We start from the raw sequence: 15,820 nt of genomic DNA, 5'->3' as shown, positions 1-15,820 counted from the left end.
GGGGGTGGGCATACCTGTCCTATGGCCATAGGCTTTGACAAGTCTTCCTAAATCTATCAGAATGTAGCTGCCCTAGTGTGTCAATGTTAATCTCAACATCTAAAAATTCAATATTTCTATCTGAATATTTCAATGTGAACTTTAAAAATTCATTGGTGGTGTTAATGTTATGTGCAAAATTCATAAGCCGAGTTACACTCCCTTTCCATAAAATGAAAAGGTCATCTACAAAATGTCTGTAAAACTGTATACATGACCTTGCTAGAGGATGTAGTAGCATGCATGCCAATTTCCACTCCACCATAACCATATTGGCGTAACTGTTGGCATATGGAGTACCCATGGCCACACCAGATACTTGTGAGTAGTATTTCTCATCAAAGACAAATACATTACTTTCTAAAATCATCATAGCAAGTCACATAATACATTGATCTGTCCAGTAGAACACATCTGCTTTGTCAAAAAACCTTTAGCCATTCTTATTCCATCTGTGTTTGGTATCACTGAACAGCAATACCACATGCATGGTCACTAGCAACACATTACCTGTCATCCCATTCACATCACCTTTGGTGAAGTCATATAATTCCTGTAAGGATTGTTTACTATCCTGCAAAATATACTCATGCACCTGTAGCACAGGTTTTAAATAGCTTGTCCACATAAATGGGTAGTGACTCTTAACCATCCCTCACCAGCTACTATAGGTCTAAATGGTGGGGCATAGGGATCTTTATGGATCTTGGTTAGTCCTTGTAGAGATGGAATAAGTGGTTGATCTACCATAAAATATCAGAACAAATCTTTGGTTATAGTTCCATTGTTAACACTTTCCATTAACATGTTTAACATGTTGTCCCTGATTTCATTTATCACATTGACATCTATAAACTTAAGTCTTTTCATCTTGCAACATTTCATTCATGCATTGGAAATAACATGGCCTGTTCATGATCACTATTAGACTCCCTTTATCTGCTGGTCATATTACAATTGACATATGTTCAAGTGCTTTCAATGCTAACTTCTCTTCCTTATTTAAATTTTCAACCCCCCTTGTTCTATTCTCACATGTAAAATATGCATACAATTCTTTTTCACAAAGTTTGTAAAAAAATATCTAACAAAGGGAAACTCTGGGGTGAATACAAGCTAGGTTTTCTAAAAATGAAATTACTGTCAGCAGCATCACTTGTCCCAAACATCATTTTAAGCTGTACATTATGTAAAAATAACTTATAGTCATATAAGGATGTCTGCTATATCAGCCAATTGGGCAGGAATAAAAGAAAGTCCTCTGTTCAGTTCAGAGCATTCACAGTCAGTCAGTTAAATGCCTCTTGGAAATATTCCATATCAAGTCCTATCACCTGGTTCCACAATCTCTGTATCGTGTTGACGTTCCTTCTCCTGCTCTTCCGAGGATCTGGGCAGTCTAAGGACTGCTTCCTTTTCAATTGGTAAGGGTAGCAAAAAAGAAGGTTTATTCAACATTGAGATTTTCAGTCTTGCCACCAACTCTGAGGATGCCCCCTGTTCATTCAATGCATGTTCCGTTTCTCTAACACTCTCCCTAATTGGTGTATTGTACAATGATGTTCCCTCATTTGCTGGTGAGCTTAAAACAGACTCCTCATTGGTCGTGAGTTTTAGGTTTGCATCATCATTCACAGTATTCAGCTGAACATTATTTTCCACCGAGGTAACCTTTGTACCTTTCTGTTCTTTCCTTACAAGATTGTCAGTACTTGAAGCATTATTGGGCTGAGCAAGTCTAAATTTAGGCCATGCAAAGACTTGCCCCTTCTCAAAGTCCTGACAATCACGCTGCATCTTCACTCTCTTCTGTTGTATTAGTTTTAGTTCATAGAGCCTAACATGTTCCATAACATTCATGGTATGAATCTCCGCTCCCTCTGAACCTAAAATCTGTTAAATGTCATATTGCTGCTGTATTTCTACACCCAATTGCTTTTCTATAGGTGTAAAATGATCTCTAAGCAGCCTCATATAAGCATGGCTTGTCGAAAGGTTTATCTGCTGCCATTTGGCCAGCAGGTCATGGTTGAGAGTTACCATAATGACTAGTACACTCAACCCCCGTGGTATTATACGATTCCTGCCACATGCTTCAAAATGTAATCTCTAGTACTGCAGTCTTTTTAAGTGAAAAAAGTTATTTTCTAACCGTGAAGTAGCATTACATACTGTCTTGCATATCCTCAGTATTTAATGTATGCTCTTGAGCAGTACTTACTGTTATATTATCCAGAAGGGACTTGTCCATTACCCTTAGCAACTCAGAGAAGTTCTTGTTTCATAAATCTGGTGGTTACCTCCAGTGCTCAGTCTTATCTGTTCCACTGCCATGCTTCAGGTGGAGACAGCAAAAAACACAAAATAAGAATCAAAAGTCCACACATAAGAATGCTGCTGTATAGTAACAAACCAAGTAGCAGCAAAATCCACATCCAGCAGCTCACAGCAGACTCTCCCAAATGTTCAAAATCCACAGTCTTTCTTAAAAATGTTTATTAGGTAAGCGTTTCACAAACAGTAAGTTTGCTTCCTCAGGCCTTAATGAAAAAACAGCCATGAAACTCATACTTATAATCTCTCATAGATTTAAAACAGCCTATCACTACTCATTTCTAATTAGCAACAAGTAGCCCGTTCAATGCCAAGTTACATAGAAAAAATACAGACATTAAAAATACAGGCAATGAAAATACAGGCAATGAAAATGCATTAATAATAAAAATACTAAGACACAGGATTCCACACTATTTAACCTTATTTCCTTAAACTTTTAATTTTCAGCTTTGATGTGATAGTTAGGTGGTCATTGAATCCCTTCCCAGATGTGTGTGTGTCTATACACACACACATATACATATGGGAGCACTTGACAACGTCGACAGCTGAGAACGTCGACAGCTGAGAACGCCGACAAGGAGATCGCCGACACCAGAAGATCGAAGATTGAGAAGACCGATGGATGAAAACCCCGATGCTGAGAAGACCGATGGATGAAAACCCCGATGCTGAGAAGACCGACGGATGAAAACCCAGACACTGAGAAGACTAACATGGGAAAAGGCTGTGTAAGTATGCAGTAGTGACGGACGTTGGGGTGCGAGTAAGGTAAGGGTGCAATATTGACGGTGTCTAGGGATACGGGTGGGTTAAGTGAGTTAGGGTTAGGGCGCGGGTTAGGTAAGTGTGCGATAGTGAAGGACCTTAGGGTTAGGGTTTGGGTTAAGGGTGTAGATAATTGTGTATGTGAGGTTTAGTGTGCGTTTGTAAGGATTTTGGTGTGCTTGCGTTGTGTGTGTGCTTTTTGGACAGGGGATTTGTTTTGTTTGTTTATTGTCGGTATTGTGTCAGTATTATGGTGTGTCGGGCATGTGAGGTTTCGTGTTTGTGAACGTTCGGTTATGTGGTGTGTCTGATTTTGTTGTCGGTGTTGTGGTTTGTCGGTGTTGTCAGGTAGATCCATATATATATATATATATATATATATATATATATATATATATATAAATAAAAGGTATTCATGTAAAATGTATAGCTTATGAATCTTGTCTATGTCAGTTGTGTTTATATTGCTTCTTGTGATATTTTTACTTGTTTAGATTTTTTTATTTTGTCTGTATTACATCTTTACCTTTACATCCATGTTACACCACAAAAAGACTTATGGAAGAGTACATCTACCAATCTAATGCATTACTTGAATTGCATCACATCATGCTAACAGGCTCACAGACTTTATGGAACAAAAGCACTGATCATTCTAAATGTTAGCTCATGGATAACATATTAATAGAAGTACTGAAGAACAGTTACTACAAATGTCTGAGTGTTCTCTGAAAGAAAAGTATATTTTATTATTTACAACTTGCTTTACTTCTTATTTATGGAAAATTCTAACCAATAGGACTTTTCATAATGCGACTACTTGAACTCAGTAATAAACAGTCAACAAGAGACTACTGATTTTTTTTTTCTAAAGGAATTCTGACCCATAAATGCTGTTGCATTATTTCTGTTGATGGAAACGAGTGGGTAAAAAAGAGAACTAAATGCTGGGTACAGTGACCTAGTCTTGATAACAACCAACATTAGGCGGGAGCATTTTGCATTTTTTATTACATTGATTGGTACTATTTCTTTAATCCTCACAGTCCAATTGGAGTTTGCAGATTTGATTTCATATTAAAACTGCTGCTAATATGAAGTGATATAAATAATCAGCAGCATTAGCATCTATTCCCTTTAACCCCATTTTGTACATGGGTTAATGGTGTCTCCTCTTACCTCTAGACACAAACACTTGTGAGAGATGCAAATACACAGCCAGGCTGGAGGCTAAGCGCTCTCAACCCATGATTGTAACAGACAGTCAAGAGGAGAAGAGACACACTAGCATCACACCACCAGTCACACGTGGATCTACAAAACAAGCAGCGGCAAAACATACACATAAATACACAAAAACATATTCAGAGGCACTAGATACAAATCTGAAAAAAAAACAGTGCCCTCCAAAGCAGACGAGCAAGCAACCTGCATCTCCAAACACAAGCCGGAAAACACATAATTCACCTCAGCAGTGTGCCTCACGACAGCCCCCAAGGCAAAACACCATACCCAACACGCTAGTGATAGGAGACTCTATAGTAAGGCACACAGATGTTTCACTCACCAGGCTGAACAAGGAGAAGGTTACTGTCAGCTGCCTGTCGGGTGCTAGGATCCGCTACATAACACAGGCACTTAGGTCACTCTAGAACAAGTACAAGTATGACGCTGTCATTGTACATGTTGGTGTGAATGATCTAAGACATACCTCCCTGGACTACATGAAGACACATTGAGGAGCTCTCTGATCATGTAGCCCAAGCTGGTATGACCCTGACCTTGAGTAGCATACTACCTTCACCTAGAATGATACCACAATACAAAGACAAAATGATCAATTTCAACAATTGGCTAAGCTTCTGGTGTCATTCTAAGGGGATCCAGTTTCTGTCTGCCTGGGATGACATGACAGACAAGCCTTGCTGTTTCGCCAGAGATGGTTTGCACCTGTCATCGCTAGGCTTTCGAATACTGGCCAAGGCTCTTGCCATCCCCATAGTGCCTTTTTTAGGCAAGGCTCAAAGGACAAACCAACCACCGTAACCAGCACAGGCAACCAAAAACTAAGGGCAATGCTACTCAATGCCAGAAGTCTCAACCTCAAAATGCACGCTCTCAAGGCACTCCTCAGTATGTTGAAAATCGATGTTTGTGCAGTGACAGAAACCTGGTTCAAGGCTCCAGAGAGCACCCCAGCACTACCAGGTTACAATTCATATCATACCTTCTGGTCTCAGTTACCGGATCGCAGTACAAAGGGCGTAGGTGCATCCATATTCATCAAGGATACCCACAACTCCAGGTTAGTGGTGCAGCATGTTGCCCCAGAGATCATCCATGCACAACTATCAGCAGGCAAAAACCACATTTCAAGTTGTAGCCTGTTATAGATAGGCCACCATGTCCCAAGATGCTCACTCAGCATTCCTTGAAGCATTGGAAAATATAAAGGTCCTACCCAACACCATAATTTTGGGTGATTTCAACTACCCTGGTATAGACTGGGCTATACTACCAAAGTTCTAACTCCTATGCCCAGTGGTTCATAGAATTTATAAATTCAAGTACCCTCGAACAACTGGTATGTTCTCCCACTAGAGGGGACAACATATTGGATTTAGTCAGTCATCACAAATATGGGAGCCCATTGTACCACACCTGTTATCACTCCCTCTCTGGTCAGATCAGACCACAAACTGATACCCCTAGACATCCTCACCCCTCCACCCACCCAGTCAAAGAAACCATCGTAAAAAACCTTTCCAAAGCAAACTTCAAACTACTTGCGTCAGAAGTGGAAAGCTTCACTATCCCCCTGCAGAAGGATGATATCCAGGATGCAGAATCTTACACCAAGGCACTTTACATACATCTTCAGGATTGCATGGACCGTGCTATCCCAAATAAAACCAAGACTCCTTCCTCAAGCAAGAATAAACCAGTCTGGTAGACCCCAGCTATAAGCAAACTATACAATAAAAGGAGACTCGTACAAAAAAGGCCAAATCTCAAGTAGAAAAATCTTCCCTGATCAGCTTTAGTAAGAAATTGAGGGCCCTCATCAAGTCAACTAAAGCCAATTTTGAAAAGAAAGTTGCCAAAGATGCCAACTATAACCATAAGGCCTTCTATGGTTACGTCAAAAACCTAAATGGCAATGCTCAGGTCTGTTCTGAGTTAGTACAAAATGGAACAAAATACACTGACCCCACTGACATTGCCAACATCTTGGCTGACAGGTTCAGTGCAAATCCACCCCCCTCACCACCTACAGGGCCTATTACTATTCCAGGGGTTTGTGTAGCTCCAATTATTACTAATACGTTGGTTAATAAGGCTATATCTAAATCTAAAAACACTGCCTCCATGGGACCAGGTGGTGTCCCGGGCTGTGTCATACGCGAGCTCCAAAATGAATTAACCCCGCATCTGAATACCCTGTTCAGTCTCAGCCTCTCGACAGGATATGTGCCCATAGAATGGCGCACAGCAACGGTGGTTCTGCTGCACAAGGGTGGGCCCACAACCGACCCTGGGAACTACCGACCAATAATCCTGACCAGTCTGATCTGAAAGGCAATGGAGCGTGTCAGAAAAATATGTATTAGTGTATGTATTAGTAATATGCTTAGTGCATTTAAGGCTTGAAAAGGGTTAACACATTTATTCTATTTCACACTGCATAAAATCTGTACAAATTTCAGAAGCTTTCTAACCTTGTATTATCATGAAATATGCGCAGCTATAATCTTTGCTTATGCTTTGGAAATTTACAGGGAAGCAGATAATTTCTGCTTGTGTCAGGAAAATAATGAATAGATGTATCACTTGTATTAAGGTTATGAGACTTAGACAAGGAGTTCCGCTTGTGCTGTGAGAAAATGCACAGCTGCAGAAGCTATAGATAATTAGAACAAAGACTACTTGAAAATATGAACTGCAATCAGCATTTGCTTGTGCCCAAGCTAGAAACGTACCTTGAAAAATGTAACACATGTATTAGAACTACACAACAGAAGCTTGTAACGGGTTAGAGCCCACCAAGGCCAGGTTGTTTTTCTCAAAATGTTTTTCATAAATCCAGTCATGTCAGCAGAAAATCTGAGTAACATCTGCTGTAAAACAATACTGAAAGTTGTGTTTGATTACGTCAACCATAGAAGGCAATGTCTTGTAGAACAGTATAAGAATAGCATACTTTCTGTTAGTAGTTAGGCAAAATTCTGTATTTGCATGTTTTTGCCTCCTTGCAGCAAGTTATTAAATGTACCTTATCTGAACCTTACGTGTATTGGTCTTTGAAGTTTTTTCCTTTGACAGAGCGAATCATTATGGAACTCATAGGTTCATAGGTTCATACTAGGCTATCTGCCCAAGGGCATTTATAAGCCTAGCCCATAGTTATGTGGCTTTCGCCACCCCTTTAGTTTGAAGAAAACTATGCCTATTATTTTGCTGTGCCTCTGTCAAGCAGTGACACTGAAGTAATCCCTGGGGTATATCTGCGATCTCCCATCCATTGGTCAAGATTCCTCTTGAACAAGGCCAGCGAGGTGCTCTGCCTCACATGTACCGGGATTTTGTTCCACAGCATAGGGAGTCTCTGGGTGATGAATCTGTCCCTCCAGCACGTTCTATTAATAACCGTGTCAAGGTTTAAGTCTCCCGCCCTTGTGGTTCTGAGGGATCTAGATTTTTGAGGTGAAGCATATTCATCAAATCTGGGTTTGACATGGCCTTATATGTCAGGCACAGGTCACCTCTGAGCAAGCGGTATGCGACTGAATAGAGCTGGAGTTCTTTCAGTCGGGCAGCATAAGACATATTTTTGAGACCCTTTATCCTTTTGGTGAGGAACTTTTGGGGCCTTTCCAGCTGCTGCAGGTGTCGGGTCAGATACATTCCGAATGGGGCATTGTACTCAATCATGGGTCTAATGAGTGATGAGTACAGGGGGGGCGATGACCTCCCTAGATCTAGATGTGAATCCCTTCATGATCAGGTGGGCAATGTAGAAGGTCTTCCTAACTACTTTGGCAACATGAGTGTCAAACGAAAGGTTACTGTCAACCTGGGTCCCCAGATCCCTGATGACTTCTTCTGTGCTCAGTGGATTGCCACCTATATGGTAGCTAGGGGTAATCTTGTTTTTCCCGAAGGGTATGACTATGCATTTCTTGGCGTTTAACTTTAGGCCATGGCTCTGGCACCAGTTATCTGTTTCTGTGAGGCTCTTCTGAAGGATATCTGTGTCAGATGTGTTTTCGACTATGGCGCCCAGTTTGCAGTCATCTGCAAACTTTGTCAGCCATAACCCTCCTGTGTTTGCTTGTACATCAGAAAAGTAGATGCTGAACAAGAGTGGTCCCAGGACTGAGCCCTGTGGGACACCACTTGTGACAGGCTTTGAGTCTGACATGGCGCCAGCAACTCTGACCCTGTGGGTTCTGTCACATAGCCAGTTTGCAACCCATCTTGTGATGTATGGGTTTACATTCAAGCTGATGAGTTTTTCGATGATACCTGAGTGGGGTATTGTGTCGAAGTCCTTTGCCAGGTCGAGGTAGGCTGTATGGACTGCCTTGCCCTCATCAATAGCCTTGGTGACTGTTTCGAAAAAGTCAACCAAGTTTAAAAGGCATGATCTGCCTTTGACAAAGCCAAACTGGGATGGATCCAAAGTCTGCAAGTTCCCTATGTCTTTATTTATGAGTTCCATTATGATCCTCTCCATGACTTTGCAGATAAGGCTTGTCAAGCTAATGGGATGGTAATTTCCAGGGTCGGTGGAGGCACCGCCCTTGTGAAGTGGGACCACAGTCGCCGTGCGCCACTCCTTGGGTACGTATCCTGAGGTGAGGCTAAGATTAAACAGCTGTCCTAACTGCGGGTTTAATTCCTCATTGAGTTTGTGGAGCACACAGCCGGGAACACCATCCGGTCCCATGGATGCTGTGTTTTTTGCCTTGGAGAGAGCAGTTCTCACCTGGGCATTGGAGATGTTTGGGGCTACAATCTTCTGGTATAGATATCTCTCCTTTTGAGGGGGAGGGGGGGAAGTTTGCACTGAACCTGTCAGCCAACATTGTCAGCCAGTATGTTGGCAATGTGTGTAGGTTCAGTAATCTTCACATCATTTTGAACTAATTCTGAGCATATCTGGGAGTTTCCTCCTAGGTTTCTAACATAGCTAAAGAAGGCCTTATGATTGTCTTTTGAGTCCTTGGCGATTTTTCTCTCAAAATTTGCCTTGGATGATTTTATGAGAGCTCTTAGTTTTTTACTTATAATGATCAAAGGTGTCTTACCCTTCAAGGATTTTGCTCTATCTTGTAGTAGCTTCCTCCTTTTGTTGTAGAGCTTGTTTATGGCTGGGGTCCACCAGACTGGACGCTTGCCTTTGGTACAAAGAGTCTTAGTTTTGTTTGGGATTGCCTGATCCATGCAGTCCTGTAGGTGCTAGTAGAAGGCATTTGTAAGTGATTCAGCGGTTTGAGTAATGTTTACCACTGGCTCAGGGGCCTTAAAGGAGACCACACTAGTTTTTAGAAGTGTGAAGTCAGCTTTTGAGAAGTTTTTCACTGTGGTCTTTTTATTTCAGGTGGGGCGGGATGAGGACCTCCAGCGAGATTAGTTTATGATCTGATCTCACCAGTGAGGGGTATACTTCGGTGTTGAACATTGTGATCCCATGTTCATGATGATGAGATCAAGTATGTTTTCTCCTCTTGTGGGGATGGTGACTAGTTGTTCCATGGCATTTGAGTTTATGAACTCCAGGAACCTTTGGGCTAGAGTGTTTGGGCTTGAGTAGTGTTCCCAGTCTATATTAGGGTAGTTGAAATCACCTAGTATGATGGTATTTGGAGATAAATTTATCCCTCCAGTGTTTTCAGGAAGGCCATGTGAGGTTCCTGAGTTTGAGAGGGTGGCCTGTAACATGCTACAAATTGCAGAGCAGTCTTGCCTATGGTTAGTTGCACCTGGATGGTCTCCGATGCATCGTGCGTTGCCACCAACCTTGAGGTGTGTGTCCTTTATGAATATGGACACCCCTCCTTTCTTGGTGTTGTCCGGATTTTGGGGCGGAACGCATGATATGAGGTGAAACCTGATAGTGCTGGGGTGCTCTCAGGAGCCTTGAACCAGGTTTCTGTCACAGCACAGACATCGATGTTCTCCATACTGAGAAGGGCCTCGAGTGTGTGCATCTTGAGACTGAGACTTCTGGCATTGAGCAGCATTACCCTTAGTTTTTTTCCTTTTTTGTGTTCTAGGGTGGCAAGTTTAGAATTTGAGCCTTGCCTAAAAAAGGCACTATGGGGGTGGCAAGAGCCTTTGCCAATATCCGGAAGCCCAGGGGAGACAGGTGCAAGCCGTCCCTTGCGAAGCAGCATGGCTTGTCCAGCATGTCATCCCAGGCAGACAGACATTGGATCCCCTTTGAATGACACCAAAATTTAAGCCATTTATTAAAACTGATAATCTTATCACTGTATTGTGGCATCATTCTAGGTGAAGGTAGGATACTGCTCAAGGTCAGGGTCATACCTGCCTGGGCTACATAATCAGAGAGCTCCTCAATGTCTCTTTTCATGTAGTCCAAGGAGGTACGTCTCAGGTCGTTGACACCAGCATGGACAATGACTGAGTCGTACTTGTACTTGCTGTTGAGAGACCTGAGTGCTTGCGTTATGTGGCGGATTCTAGCGCCCGACAGGCAGCTTACTGTGACCTTCTCCTTACTCAATCTGGTGAGCGGGACGTCAGTGTGCCTGACTATGGAATCACCAATGACGAGTGTGTCTGGCATTGTGTTTGGCCTTAAGGGCTGTGACTGTTTGACACTCTGACTGTGTGGTCTATGTGAAGCTTGTGTTGGGTCCTGAGGTGGTAGTTGTTTGGGTGTCTGCTTTGGAGGCCTCTGCTGTTTTGGTAGATTTTTGGTCAGAGCCTCCGAGTATGTCTGTGTGATCATGTGTATGATTTGAAGTTGTGATGGTACTATGTTTGACTGGGTATGTAGTGTGTGTGGTTACCTTCTCCTCCTGTCTGGTCTTGCCAGTCCTATTTTGAGAGAGCTCAGCCTCCAGTTTGGCCGTATTGTTGCATCTCTCGCATGTATTTGTAAATGAAGAGATAGGGAACCTCCAAACACTTGACCACACACAGTTCGGCTTCGTCAAGGGCAGACCATGCCTCTTGAACCTGATGGACTTCTTTGAGATGGTTACTGAGGCTATAGATAAGGGAAAGGAGGTACACATGGCTTACCTTGACCTTGCTAAAGCATTTGACACTATATCCCATTCGGGTATTATTGATAAACTCACCAACTTGGGCATAAACCATTACATCACAAGATGGATTGCAAACTGGCTCTCAGACAGAGCCCACAAAGTAAGAGTAGCGGGATCTATGTCTGAAACCAGACCAGTAACGAGCAGTGTGCCTCAGGGCTCTGTCCTGGGGTCCCTCCTGTTTGGCATATACTTCTCAGAAGTACAGTCAAGCACTGAAGGGCTGTGGCTGACCAAGTTTGCGGACGACTGCAACCTGGGTGCTATAGTCTCAAGCTAAATGCTAAAAAATGTAGTAATCCCCTTTGGAAAAAACAGAGTACCCATGAACTACCACATAGGAGGTAGCCCCCTGAAATCTGAAGTAGTAATAAGGGATCTAGGGACCCAAGTAGATTGTCAGCTTTCCTTTGATAACCATATTGCCAAGATGGTTAGAAAATACTTCTATGTGACCCATCTGATCACAAAAGGGTTCGCATCAAGATCTAAGGATGTAATGGTGCCCCTCTATTCTTCCCTCATCAGACCCATTATTGAGTACAATGAACCAACTGGAATGTGCCTGGCTAGGCATCTCCAGCAGCTGGAGAGACCACAGAGGTACCTCACTAAGAGGATTACTGGCCTCAAATAGTTGCCCTATGCAGCATGATTAAAAAGCTATGGCTTTTCTCTGTTGCAAACCGCCTTCTCAGAGGCGATCTCTGTCCAACATACAGAGCCATGTCCAACCCAGAAATGTTGAACATGCTCAATCTTAGCAGAACCAAATCCACTCGAGCTACACACTCTAGGGATATAAACCTACCTCAGCACAACAATGAATAGAACATGCTGGAGGGATAGATTCCCTTCGCAAAGACTTCCCTTGCTATGGAACAAGGTTCCAATCTACATAAAACAGAGCCCCTCACTATCAGTCTTCAAGAGGAACCTTGATGAGTGGATGGGTAACAGAAATTTCACACCAGGGATCATACCAATAGCTCTACTAGATAGGGGCCAAGGGTACTAGCTGCTAGATCAAGGGCCTAGGGAACTAACCAAAGGGGCAGTGAATACCGTACAACATGGCTGGGCTAATATATGCCTTCGGGCAGATAGCCCAGTATCTACCTATGAACCTATTAACATTAAGCAGAAGTCTTAAATAGAGGTAAGACTGCTAGGTTACAACTTTGACAATGGTCAAGAGAAATCTCAACAAATCCCAGAATAAATACTCCAGGACCCTACCTATGAAATCTTTCGGCTTTTCCTGGTTAGGAGGTCGCCACAGTGGAACTCAGTCCACTAATAATTGGCAGTGAATTTTTACGGTGCCGAGTTGCCAGCCCGACACCCAACCTTCAAAGAAAGCACACACATTCATGGACACACCTACCTGCATGTCTTTATGCATCACTCGACCATGGGGAGGACATGCAGACTCCACACAGAAGGTGGTCCAGCCGAGAATCAAACAGGCGAACCTGTTGCTGTGAGGTGACCATGCTAACCACTGCACCACCGTGGCCTACACAGTATAATTATGCATAATATGTAACATTTTTGCATTTCTTTTGTTTTCTGCAGTTAAGGATTATTGAAAAAATATAGTTTGCAAAGTAAACTGAGAGCTGCTGAGTTTATAATATGCTGTAAAATTAATGTCCATGGTGCAAATTACACTAAAAGACTGAACTGAAGATGCTACCAAAGGTCTGCTGTTAGAAATATAGCAAGACCTTGCAATTGCCACTTTATTTAGCTTGGCATTGACTTTGCAATTAACTGTGGCATGATTTTTCCTCATGCTTATTTTAATCCCTTATTTCATGAAACAACCATGTCATTTTGTGTGGGCATGTCAAAATGCAGTTGTGTCACTGCTGATTACAACTAGCAGATTTAGATTGCACAAACACTTGATGTATATTGAAATAATATATCTGCTTTAAGTACTAAATTAAAGAAACTACTAGAATCTTACGCAAACATTTAGCAAATTAAAATACACACATTGTACTAGAAGAGCAGCCAGCAACAGATCCCTTAATTTGGCAACCCCCATATTTTAGTCTCCCTTCCCTGTTTTCCTGCCAGTATTTTGATACTACACCACAGTTCTTCCTTTACACACAGAACTGGACAATACTGATGTGTTTACAGAGGGAACCACACTTTATGTATTGTAAAAGTTATGGACCACAAACATATGAATCATGTCTTTAAATATTTGTTCTACCAACATTAGCAGTGCCCATCTAATATGGAGAACGGGTGGAGAAGGGATGTTTTTATTGTATACAGATTCAGACAGCAAATAATATGCTCTCCAATTATATCAGTAGGTGTTTAGTTTCCTGGCACTAGACAAGACTCATTAAAATACAAATTATCAAACATTTTGATGTAAAATTTCAGAAAATGCCTTCAGCATGATCCCAGGGTACAGTGTACAGGGCTGTCCCACAGAGACACCGGTTGAGTGGGTACCCCAACCAACTCATACTGATGAAGTCTGAGAATGAATCTCTCCCAATCTAAAAGAACAAAAATGATTACATGCATCGGCAGGCAGGAATTCCAGTGAAAACCCATCAGTGGCATAGTACATATATACCGACTGCAGAGCACAACATGCACAATAGTCTATCTTATAAATGAGATTCCTCTGGAATTAAAATCTGGACTGTGTACACACAAGACAGTAGTAAATCTGAAACAGCATAAGTGCAACAAAATTTTCGACTCACCCTTTACCATGGCGGCTGCAAGTGCTTCAAGCGCATCTTCCAGTTTCCCCTAAATTGTAAGGTAGAACATATGGTTAGAGCAAAGCATGATGCCTTCCATGTTTACAAGTGTGTGTACACATCTAAAGGAATGTATAATTTATTATTCATTTACTATTTGATAACCAGGTTGGTGGACTAGCCTGTTGACCCTTTTCAGCCATGACCCATGATAGGGAACAGTGCAGAAAAAATACAAAATGAGAATGCTACAAATACAAGATAAACAGAAAATAATGAGAGAGATAGACAGACAGATAGAACAGACTGATAAGTAATTTCTCACCTTGGACTCTTTTGCAGGTTCCACTTCATCAGCTTCAAGATTCCTAAAAATTGAGGGGAAAATAATTATATGGTCATATTTGCAAAAACACATTTTTTGTTATAAAGCTACGTTTCAGCATAAAGAGAAAGTGCAAAGGAAATAACAGTCAGACATGAATCTAGACAATAATATTAGATGTGGAAACATCAGCATTTGTGTAATTAATCACTTGGTCCAGAAGGTGACAATTTACATATGGTTTTACAGTCTTCACTTCAAGTTTAACTTTACACAAACATACACTTCATGTGCATCTCAACCATATCACAATGTACAATACTTGTGATAACTCACAAAAGCAAGGCAATACACTATGAGCAGGTGTGAGTACCATGCCTGGACCAGCTGGATACATCTCACACACTTGCTTAATAACATTTCAGAACACTATCACATTGTTATAACTCATTGTTCTTTGCAATGCACTTGTACTAGAAGAAAAAGTTGTATGCAAAATATGTATAGGACATGCATGCACACACACACATATATATATATATATATATATATATATATATATGTATATATCTGTAATATACACACACACACACACACACACACACACACACGACCCATATATACACAAAACAGACATTTGTAAGAGGGATGATTGTTCTCAGTGTTGTATCTTGCACATTAGTGCAACTGCAGACAACATTCTTACACATTCTTAAGAACGTTCATTTATTTACTTGTTTATTTAGCCAACACTTGTTTACTGAGAAAGCCTAACTGCATGACAAACAAATCCCTTCAGCAGTGAAGGCCTGGGAAGAAACGTATTTAAAAGTCTTAGTTGAGTCTCTTTCATACAAAACATATACACCATCTATACAAAGACGGATAGAATAGAAGTAGGAGCTGTCAACAAAAGGCAAGACTTCACAATAATCTAAATAGTTATCATAGGTTGTCAGTTGAGGAAACAACATATACAGCTACAATTATCTTAACTACCATGTCCTAAGTGGTCATTAGAAAAATCAAACAGGAATTTCATATAATGGGTGCTGTAAATAGCATGGAATGAAAGGCAATAAGAACTAATAACAGATAAGATGATATTGTGATCAAGAAACAAGAGAAAAATAAAGAAACTATTAAAGACAATTATAATGTGATCACTGTAGTGCAATCATTTTAGTAATATGTCTATTGGCCGCATTAATTTAACTGAAGTGAAGTGGTGACATATATACATATATACATATATATATATCTATATATATATATACATATATACATACCTACATATATATATATAT

The 15,820-nt window shown here is 41.2% G+C and overlaps 1 protein-coding gene across 3 annotated transcripts in view; it reads right to left on the bottom strand.

Annotated features, from left to right (window-relative positions):
- Positions 1-15,820, bottom strand: part of LOC122804506 (synaptotagmin-like protein 2) — a 3,492,381-nt gene that overhangs the window by 2,590,965 nt on the left and 885,596 nt on the right. For all 3 annotated transcript variants that reach the window (XM_044074423.1, XM_044074432.1, XM_044074438.1), the window contains 2 exons: positions 14,514-14,556; positions 14,189-14,237 (listed from right to left, as the gene is read on the bottom strand). In XM_044074423.1, coding sequence (XP_043930358.1) covers positions 14,189-14,237; positions 14,514-14,556 — 92 coding nt within the window. The remainder of the gene's footprint in view (positions 1-14,188; positions 14,238-14,513; positions 14,557-15,820) is intronic.

The sequence above is a fragment of the Protopterus annectens genome, chromosome 1.part1 (assembly GCF_019279795.1).
Source record: "Protopterus annectens isolate FY-2018-M chromosome 1.part1, PAN1.0, whole genome shotgun sequence".
Classification (NCBI taxonomy): domain Eukaryota; kingdom Metazoa; phylum Chordata; order Ceratodontiformes; family Protopteridae; genus Protopterus; species Protopterus annectens.
This window is presented reverse-complemented; position numbering and strand designations above follow the sequence as displayed.